We start from the raw sequence: 13,186 nt of genomic DNA on the forward strand, positions 1-13,186 counted from the left end.
TGTTGGAGACGATCTGGAGGGGTTGCGGGTCAGGCCTCTGTTCGCGCGTTAAGTCAGCTGTCCTCATATCGGCTGTCCTGTCGCGTAATGTCGTCAGAAATATAAAACTGTGAACTAAGACTATTAGAAGGCCATCGCGCTGTTTATGGACAAGGTAATAAAACTATAATAATAATAAAGACAAACCAACGTAGAGCGGAAGCAAAACACGTATGCAGATTGTTCGCGCTCACAGCGTAAACAATCTCTAGCTGCGAGGATACATGCGAGCGCTATGCTGCTAGGCTACACCATTTATTCTCTAAAGGCTGTTGTGAACCCCGTTAGTCAAAAGCAAGCAAGAAAAACTCCGGACGCGGGACCATTTTTTTCGGAACACGCGGCTGCTGCGTGAATTTTGTGCCCTCTTTTGTCTGCTTCTGATTCAAGTGGGAACTACCCTTGGAACAAACGTCTTTCGAACAAACAGCTTTCGAACAAACGGCTTTCGATCAAACGGCTTTCAACCAAGCGGCGTTCGACCAAGCGGCGTTCGACCAAACGGGCGGACACCTTCCGTAACTACTTTCAAAAAAAGAAAAAAAAGACACACACACACACGCGCACAGTACAATTTTCCTCCGTAACTACTTACCAAAAGAAAAAGAAAAAAAGACACACACAGTACAGTTATTTCAAATTATTTATTTCTGTGCGAGGAGTAGAACAAACTGCAACATTTCTTTCCTTTTAAAAAACTTCCGTAACTACTTACAAAAAGAAAGAAAAAGACACACACACAGTACAATTATTTTAAATTATTTATGTCAGTGCGAGGAGTAGAACAAAACCAGCAACATTCTTTTTCTTTCTCGTGAGCTGAGGCAATGTCCAACGCATAAGAGCGGAGCGAAACCTCGAACTGGCAAAAAATTTGGTAATGACACATCCATAAGGCATAATCGTCAAAACTACGCAGTATCGCCGCGTCATCGGAATGGACCATTTCCATATTCGCGTCGCCCTTGGCGACTGAATGTCGAACGTCGTGTCTTTCCCCCTGTTGGAACTCAAGGAGAGACAAAGAGAACCGGCTGGTTTGACGGCGAGAGCCCAACTGATTTATTTTCCGCGGCTACGCGGGCGCGAGATGATGAACGAGGATGATGATAGCACCGCTGGGGCTGCTACATGGCTCCCCCCTCAGCGTAGCGGTTGATGAGGTGAAGTAGCGGAGAGGCCCAGCGGACACGTCGTTGAGGGGCGTGGCGGGCGTCTGTGGTAGAAGTAGAATCAACAGTCGGTGGTAGAAGCCGGGGCGCGTCGACTGGGTCGTCCAGGAAAGCCGGTTTGAGCCGGTCAAGTGAGACCGTTTCCGTGCGGTTGGCTATCTGGACGGTGAAGTGCTTGGGGCTACGGGACACGACCAGAAAGGGTCCGTCGTATGGGGCCTGGAGGGGCTTGCGCACCCCGTCGTGCCTGACAAAGACGTGGGTAGCCGTCTGCAGGAGAGGGTGCTGGTAAGACGGGCGGGTGCTAGATCTGGGGGGACGGGGCTGGAGGTCGGCAAGGCAGGACCGTAGTCGGTCGACATAGGAAGTTATGTCGACTGGAGTGGTCGGGGCAGAAGGTGGGAAGAAGGCGCCGGGAATACGGAGCGTGGTCCCGTAGACAAGTTCAGCAGGGGTACATTGGAGGTCCTGCTTGACGGTTGTTCGTAGCGACAGGAGTATGAGAGGTAGTGCTTCAGTCCAAGGGCATGTGGTAGTGGCCTTGAGGGAAGTCTTAAGGCTTCGGTGGAGGCGCTCCACCATTCCGTTAGCTTGGGGGTGGTATGCCGTGGTACGGGTCTTGTGTCCGCCCAGTAGGGCGGCGAGCTCTGCAAAAAGACGGGACTCGAACTGCCGGCCTCGATCCGTTGTAATGGTAGCAGGCGCGCCGAACCGGGCGACCCATGTCTGGACGAAGGCAGCTGCTACCGTAGTAGCGGAGATGTCAACAATAGGCGTGGCTTCCGGCCATCGAGAGAACCTGTCGATCATCGTGAGGACATAGCGGAATCCGTTTGATGGAGGCAGAGGGCCGACGAGGTCGAGATGGATGTGCGCGAAACGGATGTCCGGTTCAAGGAATCGACCAGGGGTCGAAGTTGTGTGCCGGGTGACTTTGGACTTCTGGCAAACTTGACAGGAGCGAACCCAGCGCTTGACGTCGCCGCGCATACCAGGCCAGACGTAACGGGAAGAAATTAGCTGTTGCGTGGCCCGGATACCGGGGTGCGCCACAGAATGGAGGGGAGCAAACACCGAGCGGCGTACTGCAGGGGGTAGGAATGGTCGAGGAGTGCCACGGGAAACGTCGCAGCAGATTGGGGTACGAGCTTCGGGGAAGGTTACGTCCTCAAGAATCAAGCTTGTCGACGCCGCCGATCGCAGAGACTTCAGTTCTTCGTCTTGGGCTTGAAGTTCGGCTAGCTGGTCAAGTGCAGGCGGCGCGGACTCAAGGGCGGAGAGGTCTATGTCAACGCGGCTGAGGGCGTCGGCAACGGGGTTGAGGGGGCCGGATATGTGGCGGATGCCTGAGGTGAACTCTGCGATAAAGGCAAGATGTCGTTGCTCACGACCGCAGTAGTTGGCTCCGGAAGAACGGAATGCGTAGACGAGCGGTTTGTGGTCCGTAAAAATTGAAAAAGCACGGCCTTCGAGGAAGTGTCTGAAGTGCTTGACGCTAAGGTAAATTGCGAGTAGCTCCCGACTGAAGGTACTATAGCGCGTTTCCGGTGGACGCAACTTGCGGGAGAAGAATCCCAGGGGCTGCCATGATCCAGAATCCATGATCCTCTGCTGGAGGACCGCGCCTACGGCTGTGGAGGAAGCGTCCACCATGAGGGCGGTTGGTGCGCCATGTACCGGGTGCACCAGCATGGTGGCGTTAGCAAGAGCTTCCTTGATGTTGGCGAATGCGGCAGAACTGTCAGCGGTCCAGGACAGAGACGAGGTGGCGGAGCGCTTGATGGACAGGAACGATTCGAGTGGTCTTAATGTCTCCGCACAGTGCGGGATGAAGCGGCGGTAGAAGTTGGTCATCCCCAAAAATGTCCGTAGCTGCTGCAAGTTGGTGGGTTGCGGAAAATCTATGATCGCTTGGATCTTGGATGGTAGAGGAGAAATGCCAGCCGAGGAAATGTGATGGCCCAGAAAGTCCAATTCGGGAACGCCGAACTCGCTCTTGTTAGCGTTGATGATTATGCCGAAATCGGTGAGGCGGGAAAATAGCTGGCGCAGGTCGGCGTCGTGCTGTTCGGGTGTTGGACTGGCCACAAGAATGTCGTCGATGTAGGCATGGACATTCGGCAGGCCACGGATGACACGATCGATGAACCGTTGGAACGATTGAGCTGCGTTACGAAGGCCAAATGGCATCCGTGGAAATTCGAAGAGCCCGAAAGGGGTCGTTATGGCCGTTTTGGGGATGTCTGCCTCGGCAACGGGGATCTGATGGTATGCCCGTATGAGGTCCAGCTTCGAGAATATAGTAGCGCCATGTAAGGATGCTGTGAAGTCATGGACATGGGGGATGGGGTACTGGTCGGGGATGGTAACGCGATTTAAGGCTCTGTAGTCCCCGCAGGGGCGCCAGTCGCCGGTCTTCTTAGGCACCATGTGCAGCGCCGACGCCCAGCTGCTGGAGGATGGGCGGATGATTCCCATTTCCAGCATGTGGTCGAACTCTGCGCGTGCAATGGCCATCTTCTCCGGCGGAAGACGGCGGGGACGAGTGAAGACCGGGGGACCTGTGGTCTCGATATGATGAACCACGCTGTGCTTCACGGGCTGGGTCCAGTCAGGGGGGCGAGTTAGCTGCGGGAAGTCCCTCAAGATGGCGAGGAAGGGGTTGCTTGAGTCTTGGTAGAAGGCAATTCGAAGTGGAAGGAGAGACAAAGAGAACCGGCTGGTTTGACGGCGAGAGCCCAACTGATTTATTTTCCGCGGCTACGCGGGCGCGAGATGATGAACGAGGATGATGATAGCACCGCTGGGGCTGCTACACCCCCAATAATGGGGACGCGCTTTTCGGACTGGCACGTTGCGTGGGAAAGTAGCAAGAGAAGATTGGAAGAAGAATGCGGAAAGAGTGAAAGCGCATTGTACTCCTTACCAGACCTCAAACGTCAGCGTAACCTTGAAACCGACTATCTCCCCACAATGAACATGACAGTTTCCCGCAGGTGGGTTCATAGCGATGTTTTCCACTCAAAGATGTCGGACTCAAGGGGTGGGCATGCGCATACGCGTTGTCGGAAATGGTCCATTTAGGTTACCGCGACCACACGTGCCCTTACCGAGCGCGTCCACATTTCCCCACGGCGTCAGTCGTGACGTTGCCCACATACGTGAGGCCGACAACGGCGAGCCCTTTCACCATCACCACCACCACCACCTTACCGAGCGGCTGCGGGTCAGCTTCAAGGTCGTAGCTCTATCGGAAGAAGCAGACGACAGCGGCTCACATATCCCGAGCCGAGCCCTACCGGTGCGTCATCTGTTAGGCAAGAGCAGACGCCGCAGCGCTCCGCCTTCCGAGTCCTCCTATTGGAGCGCATTTTGGAGGCGGTGCCTCCCTCGCTCTTTGTCAGCAAAGTCAAGGAGAGTCGTCACTTACAGCAGCCCCCCAGAGCTCTCGCAAAATCTGTATGAAAATGCGTGTTACTGCGCACGAAGCAATCCGTGCCTCTCTATTGGTCGGACGCCACAAGCGTGTCCGGATTGGTTGCCAGAATTTGAAAACGGTACTTCGCGCTTCCTCGCCTGCGTGCTGCGTTCTCCTTCGGCGGTTTCATTTGAAATCTGAACGGTGGGCGCGTTGGCGGTGTCTTTCGTTGGGAGACAAGTGCGTTCGCCGATCGCCGTTTTATCCGTGTATTATGGTGCCTTTGATCGTGTTGTACTGTTTCTCGCCACAAGCATCGGTCTACGAAGAGCCAATCGGATTTGAAACTAAAGTGTTGTCGTGAATTCTGGCTCGATGAACATGTTCGAGCGCCGTCAGATCTGCATAGCGGTGACAAGAAAATATGATTAATGAAGCAGCATTTTATGGTTGACGTGTAGCAGGCAAGGACATGATGATCAAGCGATTGTGCGCAAGTATGTGACAGTTGTTCGTTGCTGGGAATAAGCTGTGTCGATATGCGTATTTTGCAAGTTTGAACTTTGTTCCAGTGCGCTAGGAAGCGCTACGCAATGGACTCAGTACGCTCAGTGCATGTATATGTGTCAACCTGCCCCTAAAAAGTATAAATAAATTTGTTCATTACGACACTTTTCACAGTTGTTTGGGAATCACGGAATAACTTTACGACGTGCATGAAAGCTAGTAGACTTAGAGGTTAGGGGTTAGCGGTACAGGCCAGTATGGAAAGCAGAAGTCAGCAACAGCCAGAACCGGTCGGGCTGCGAGCCGGACGGAAAGACTTCTGATTGGAGGATTGAGGAAGCAATCGCTGCACTCTCATTGGTCGTGTGCCCAGTGTTGTGTGAATTTAGCTATACTATGGGCTCTATGGGGAGTTGCGGAGAGCTGCTTACAGCGTCACGGGAATACTTGAACAGTTCCTGTACAGCTGGTCGTCTTCAGGCACTATACAGGCGCGTGCTGGGCCCAGGAACTCTTTTCAGTGCATTCATGCCCAATCAGGAAACACTCACAAGGTCACTCTTTTTCAATATGTGCTTCTTGTGTCGGAGACTATAGCCCACACTGGACACACGCTTGGCACTGTAGGTTCTGGCAGTCATGGGTGGTCATGGCAAAGTCACTTTTGTTAGTGTACCTTGTTTTTTTTTTTTTTTCGAAAGAGCAGTTGGATAGGCAAATTTAGTTATGGCACTGAGACTGCACTAATGAAAACTGCGTTTACCTGAGCGTCATATACGAAAATGTCGACAGCATCCCTTCGAACTGGAGCAACGATTAATAGGTACCGCAGGCTCACCTTCAAAACTATTCATGCAGGCCCCCTCACTGTGGAACCTCCTCCCAGCAGAGTCCCGCTTGGCTTCCAGTATTCGGCAACTTGAGCGGGTTCTTCGCAGGTTATTTTATTCTATTGTGTCTTTCTTCCGCCTTTGATGTTTGTTCCGTGTACGGGCCTTCTGCCTTTTGGATGTCTCTAGTAGAGCACTGCACGGGCCTCATTTTCAGGCCCGGGCCCGGCCCGAGCCCGCTCCGGCTGCCCGGGCACAACCCGTACCCGCCTGTTTCCATGCTCAGGCCCGGTCCCAGCCCGCCTCTGCTGTATGTGTTCTCGAGGCTCGGAGGCGTATTTAGATTTAGTTAAGAGCACAAATGGTACTGTGGTACTGTGATGTTACACGTAAGGTTTGTCTGCGCAGTGTGGTCACATGTTGCACATGCCGCAGGGTAGGAATGCGGATAATTTGGACCACCTGAGGTTCTTTTGACGTGCGCTATGCTCTGGTCTCCCTTCAAATCCGCGTATTGAAAGAGCACAGCGCAGCGAGGAAAAGGACGCAGCTAATTGGTGGAGAGTGAGGAGGTACGCTCTGTGTTTTACTGGCTGTGTTTCTCTGCCGGCAAGCCGCTGTGTGCTTGGGGCTTGCTTGCTTGGGAAGGCAGCGCGCAGTGGTTCGTGGGCAATATGTATGTACCTTGCGGATCAAGACAGACTCATTTCCGCTCTATTGCGCATGCACCGGTGTTATTCCCCCTTCTTGAACTCTCACGCAAACAATATATGTCAGAACACCTAACCTATAACTGACCCTCGTACAGGACTCTCGCGGGAACAAAATATGTCCCAACACCTAACCTAACTGACCCTCGTGCCGGACTTGCTCAGCGCGCTCGCCACACCAAACGTCCCCAAATGTGTGTGAGTGCACGTGTGAAATCCAGACTCATTACACGAAATAAGCATGATCACATATAAAAAGTGATAGTTCTCAGATGAGAACACCATGATGCACCATACCCAATGAAAAATAAGAGAGTGACATTAAAATTCAGCTGTCCAGTCTCGCCAAATATTTTCGCGTACATGCCCGACCATGGTCGGCGTTGTCAAGCCCGTACCCGGCCCGGGCCGGTGGCTGACTCCCGAGCCCGGCCCAGGCCAGCATAAAAAACGCAAAGCCCGGCCCAGCCCGTGCAGTGCTCTAGCTCTCTGCGAAGGCATGTTATTATTCAGCCAATAAAGCTTCATTCATTTTACTCGTTAGGGGGCGACACGCGTCTGTATCGCTGTGCGTATGTGATCACGAAATAGAGTTACGTTACTTACGAGTACATAGCTTCAACCTTACAAGTTTAATGAGCACCTGCATTTCTGTAAAAGTAATAGCGGAAAGAAGCGCGCGTTTATAGCAGTGTACATCGCATTGAAGGAGCATTTACACATCACGCATTATCACGTTCCTTATGTTTGATAATCTGTTGCGAGAGCCGCGGTGGTAAATCTTTCGCAACTTTCCAACAGTTCATTTTAGGGCATATACCTTGATTAGTGAACAGGTTCGGAACCGATATGTGTGTCCTCCTGGAGCTGAACCGGAACCGAACCTTTTGACCCGAACCCGAACCAAACCGGAAAACAAAATCTGTTTGATGCTCTGGTCTCGCGACGTAGCGGCCCGAATTATTATCGTCTAATGAGACTGCTAAAGCGAGTACACTCATGTCATGTGGCAAGGCAGGTGGAAAATTCTCACTCAACACGTCAGCGTATTGCCGTAGAGCCCAACATCGTCGTGTCGTGTTCCTCATTTTTTTGCAAAAGGGTGTGTATCTGAATTCAATATGTCCCCGCTTCATTTGGCTGACATCGCCTGCCGTTGTGTCGGAGGAATTCGTCGCCTGGTCGGTCATGTTTTCATCGTTTCGTAATGCACCCTGTTTTCGTTAAAGTGCAACAATTTATCTTGGCGAGATGAAATGTTCCGTCATCATGACAGTAATGCGAAAGGGACAAGATTCAGCCGTTGCGCCGTTTGTAATTACAACATGAATAAAGGTGCTAATTAGGAGGTTCCTATTTCCTTCCTCCGAATCGACGCAGAACATCACGGAGACGTCTGCCCAGCGGATCCAACTGACACAGGGAATATATGGTGGGAACTGCCCCTTCTCCCATTATTTTGTCTAATGAACGCGGTACAATGAGAGCTCCGAGCTCCTCGTAGGGATACACCTCGCCGGGTCGCATGCCATTATTCTATAGTAGCGGAAGCTTTCGCTCATACTGACATGCGAGCTAACAGGGACATAATTTGTCCATGAACGTCATCAAATACACAAATTATAGCCAAGGCTCATAAAACAAAACTTTGCGAGGCTACACAGTCACCTTGAGAAGCCCTACCAACTGAGAGCGGAGCTGTATGGATCCGATTGCAGATGCGTGCACAACAGAAGCTAGAGTAATGCTGGGACGGTTATAATATCGCTGTTACATGATTATGAAGTCAGTCTCCTGTTTCTACGTTCCACGATGCTATTCCAGACAAAACAGACGGTTTCTAGTAAGACAATTGTTTAAAACAAAAATCTATGCGTTATCTCGTATCCATTTGTCATTTACAGCATAACACACCTCATTGCACACACCTCACAATCAGCGCGCGAAATACATAAACCGATCGTCTGCTCGGCAGCGAGGTAGAATCGTGTCTGCCTGTCCGTCGCCAGTTACATCTGGAACACCAAAATCCCCCCAAAAGAAACCCGATTCGGACCTTTCTCCAAGTCACAGATGCGTGCAAACGAAGACGACCCATAAACACCCCGCTCAGTAACGGTGAGGGGGGGGGGGAAGAAGTGACCCCCAGCTGACGGAACCACTGCCTTGAGTGGTTGGTGTCTTTCTCGCTCAGTTCGGACCTTCAACACGGCGCGCGTTAAAAAAAAAAAAAAACTTTCAGGTGGGCAAAATTAATCCACAGACCCGACCCGCGCATAGCGAAATTGCGAGCGCTTCTGATTCTTCGTTGGATTGCGAGTGCGTTCGCAATGATGAGCATTGAGCACAGAATATACCTGCTTTCCGTAGCCTATGAGACCCGCCCCCCCGCCCCTTTAGATCCCTTTTAAGAATCATCCCTTTCTGTGGTAAATTCACAGGCGGATTCAAATAAGTGTGATCAGATAGACACATGTTTGCGAAGAACACACACGCATTGCTAGAATTATGTCCCTCATTAACGCGTGACCGTTGCATTCTTGAGACTGTGATCTTTGTCTGCAGGAAAGGGGCCACGAAAAGGAATCCCATGAAGTAGACATCAAAGCTTCGTGCCGTGGAGAAGACTGCGCATATTCCTTGCGGGGACTCAAAGGAGGAGTGGACTACAACGTCGAAATTTACCCTCACTACAAGGATGTTGGCCCGTTTGGGGCAAGCATTGGTTTCGCAGGATGCATAGTCCGTGAGCAAAGAAATTTTTATTCGCATTTGTTCCTTCGGTTGAAACCTAGATGTCTTCTTTTTTTTTGCGTATATACCCGCTCCACACATTTGAAATGACTCAGGTGAACACGAACACTGAGCTACATTAGTGATTCTTGAGCTTCTGTATGGTGGGTTCATTCTATAGCCCACCATAGTTTCTGAAAGACGCCCGAAGGAAACAGAAATGCCGTCGTTGTCTTCCTGTCATGCTGTATGCGCGGCAGAGGAGTAATGCCGCTTGCTTTCTTATAGCCATGAAAGGCAAACTACGTATTTCAAATTTAAATGAAAAATAACGAAGCACGACATCTGTTACAACCAAGAACAGGGAGTCATCCGATTTAGTCGTGTCAATTATTCTGGTACACACCTATCAGACTCTATACTGATGCGCAGGGCCTGAACGGCGTACTTCCAGGACTACTTTTTTGTGACTTTAGTGACACGAACGTTGAATTTACAACACAGTACGCAGTGTTGACTGACGAATCACCAGGTCACTGAGACGAGGGAATAGGCTCATTAAAGTTCAACTCCTCCAGAGCGAGCTTTCATTGCACGTTAAAGAACCCTCAGGTGGGCAAAAGCAATCCACAGACCGACCGCTGTGGCGTCGCTCATGATCACAGTTGTCTCGCGACGTAAACACCCAATTATATATATCCTCCAGAGCGTGCGGCCTCACTGTTGCCGACAAATGCAAAACGAGTTTCGTTTTTAACACATTTGCATTCGTGGCGTGACATAAAATTGTCCAGCAATAAAGCTCAGACGTTGTACGTTAAGCTCCTTAAAGGGAAACTCCGCATCAAAAACGTGTTGAAGTAACAGTGCGACATCAATCCGTACCCTATGATATTTCTGTGAGTGCAATTTCTCATCCCCAAGTGGCCCAGATGATTAGGAAATGAATATTTTGCTTCGAGTGATCAGGCGCTCCTCCACGGAAAAGCAGTCAAGCAACACTGTGCTTCACCTCACCGGTATTCCTGATGTACGGCTTTCTGTAGGTCTTGCTTTTACTACTGGCGAATATTTTAGAACGAAATCGAAGAAGCAGACGACTGGTCATCCACGCGACACGAAGAAGTTACAAAGCGCGTGCCCGAAAAACAGCCGGTGGCCCGCACGAGACTACCGGTGACGTCACGCATGGTACAGGAGGTATTAGAGGGAACCTTCAGAAGTTTCGGTTTCGTTTTGAGCTTCCCAGCTCTTTTGGCAACTAATGAGTCCCATATTGCCAAACCAACTGTATTTCTCATTTTGGAAGAATGTATCGGACATATTTACACAGCCATTATAATAGTTTCGGATTGTCCCGGAGTCTCCCTTTAAGTATAGCTTACTGCGATAGGATTTTGCTCAAGCTTGAGATCTATCCAGTCTATCCAGGGTGTTTCCTTTTATATGCAACACATTCTCAGAAAAAGGGGAGTTGCCTTAGGGCGGTTTTACTTTTGTCATTGGATTACTCGACGGGACTGCTACTAGGAAACCAAATGTTTGCTCAATTAGGGCAAATTAACAGATATATTTTTATCAACTTCTTAATTATTAACTTTAAGGAGCACATTGTACTTGCAATATTAAAGCCTGATGGCCACATGATCGGCTCGAACTACTGATGAAGCACTAAAGTAATCTCAGCTCGTGCTATAGACCTAAGTATTTCACCTCGGCCGTCCGCTGGAAACAGAAAGTGATCGCCAAAAGAGTGATGGTGACGTCGATATCTCCGGCCTCACTTAAAGTCACAGAGAAACGTCATCGCGATGTTAGCACACCCTTATCGCGGTATGTTTCACTATCTTTGTTTTGTTATTCTCTTTCTTTCCTTTCGTTCTTTCACGCGTTCGCAGTCGCTTGTGTGTATCTGTCATTTCATCCTGACGGACACAGGACTTGCCCTTCCCCGGTACGATAAGCGCTGATATGTAGTGGTGACGCGCTAAGCCTTTTGCAGGCAAAAAAAAAAAAACGAAACAAAGATCGTGAAAAATTACGTTTTTCTGTGACGCTAAATGCTGGTTTAGAGTCCGACGGAGCGGGGCGTAACTACGCGCGTCGCACCGCCGAGCATCGCGAGCCGTCGCTGGTGAGTTCATAGTTCGACGACTCTCGACGAAGCGCGGCGCGGCCTCAACGCGCGACTACTCCAGTCGCCGTCGGGGGAGTAGAACAGTGCACTACATGTGGCGGTGGCCAGTGAGCTGTGCATGGCGTGGGACTAGCATTTCCCAACATGTCGTCGCCCATTGAGGTTTTGATCGAGACTTGAAGGAACATCCGTGCCTATATAATAAACGACGGATGGGCTAGAGATACAAGCAAAACAAGGAGAGCAACTGGAAAGACGTGCGACTTCCTTATTTAATTCGGTGTTCGTGTTTGGGGGTACCAAACGTATTACAGTAACACAAACATAACACTGCCAACGATGGAAACACGGATTGGCTTTAGTCGGATACCAGGATGCAGATACAGATATGACTGCTTCCCCACTACGGAATGTGAAAATCTCCGACGCTGTTTGCGTTGCGCTGCACCGAATCGCGTCCGACTATAATCCCGGCAGGATGAGAAAGCGTGGCGTAGCGAACGCTGGCTGTCGGCGCGCAGCGCGGGCGGCCATGGGCGAAAACTACGTCGGACTCTAAACCAGCCTTAAGTGAGGGCGGAGACATCGACGTCACCGTCGCACTTCTGCCGGCCACTTGAGGTGCGCAACAGACGGCAGAGCTGAAACAATTAGGTCTGTGGCGCGCGCTGCGATTACTTACGTGCTTCGTCAGTGGTTCGAGCGCATCATGTGAAGATCAGACTTTAATATTACAATTGCAATGTGCTCCCTCAAGTCAATAATGAAAACGTTGATTAAAATATCTATGTTAATTAGTCTACTACGTGAGCATAAATACGACCCCGTCGGGTAATCCAAAGCGTACTAATGCAACTCCCCTTTTTATGAAAATTTGTTGCAGATAAAAGGAAACACCCCGTATATGGGAACAGTTCCCCTTGAAGACTTCCACGTGCACATTGTAAACGCCCTACTGTCCCTACCGTTCCCTACTGTCAATATTTCCACTTTTGTACACCGCGAATAGCCACAACTGGTTGGAGGTAATCACAATTCGTAATTTACGGTTTTACGTTGCAAGGCAATTACGTGCTTGGAGGTGCTAACGGGAAATAAAGGCGAAATATTCTGTTTGCACGGCTCTTTAATGAAGTTATATTTCTAGGACCTCCTCCACCAACCAAGGAAATCAAGTTAGTCAATGACCATACGCTAAATACGACTGAGCAAGCTTTTGAAGTGCCTTTGGATATGTTCGGTGATAGTATCACGATTGCCAATCAGACTGTGTGGATTGTTGCTCAGGACACAGAAATTGGTGAGTATTGGCGTAATTGGTGAGCATTGGCGTAATTGGTGAGCGATCGCTTCCATTTGTGTCTTTTCTTTTTTCTGCATCTCTCTAAATAATTCGTCTTTGCAGATATCTAAACAAACGTGTGCGTAAAGCGTAAATAAACGGTGTGCATTTCATATTTCTTTGCAGACCTCGTGTATGGTAGCGCTGAGTATTGCATAGTGTCGCCGCACCAACTAAAGCTTGGTTCACGCTATACTGCGTTTCGTAACGTGCAGAACCCCGCCTCTGTATGTGTGCAACACAAGTGGCCCGCTGCGATCACATATATGCGGGTATGCAAGGGTCAGCCAGTAGGCGT

The 13,186-nt window shown here is 50.2% G+C and overlaps 1 protein-coding gene across 1 annotated transcript in view; it reads left to right on the plus strand.

The window, feature by feature from the left end:
* LOC135385246 (uncharacterized) overlaps positions 1 to 13,186 on the plus strand; it is a 76,904-nt gene that overhangs the window by 35,124 nt on the left and 28,594 nt on the right. Inside the window, exons 7-8 of the mRNA XM_064614450.1 lie at positions 9,242 to 9,422; positions 12,694 to 12,846. Coding sequence (XP_064470520.1) covers positions 9,242 to 9,422; positions 12,694 to 12,846 — 334 coding nt within the window. The remainder of the gene's footprint in view (positions 1 to 9,241; positions 9,423 to 12,693; positions 12,847 to 13,186) is intronic.

The sequence above is a fragment of the Ornithodoros turicata genome, chromosome 2, assembly GCF_037126465.1.
Source record: "Ornithodoros turicata isolate Travis chromosome 2, ASM3712646v1, whole genome shotgun sequence".
NCBI classification, from domain to species: domain Eukaryota; kingdom Metazoa; phylum Arthropoda; class Arachnida; order Ixodida; family Argasidae; genus Ornithodoros; species Ornithodoros turicata.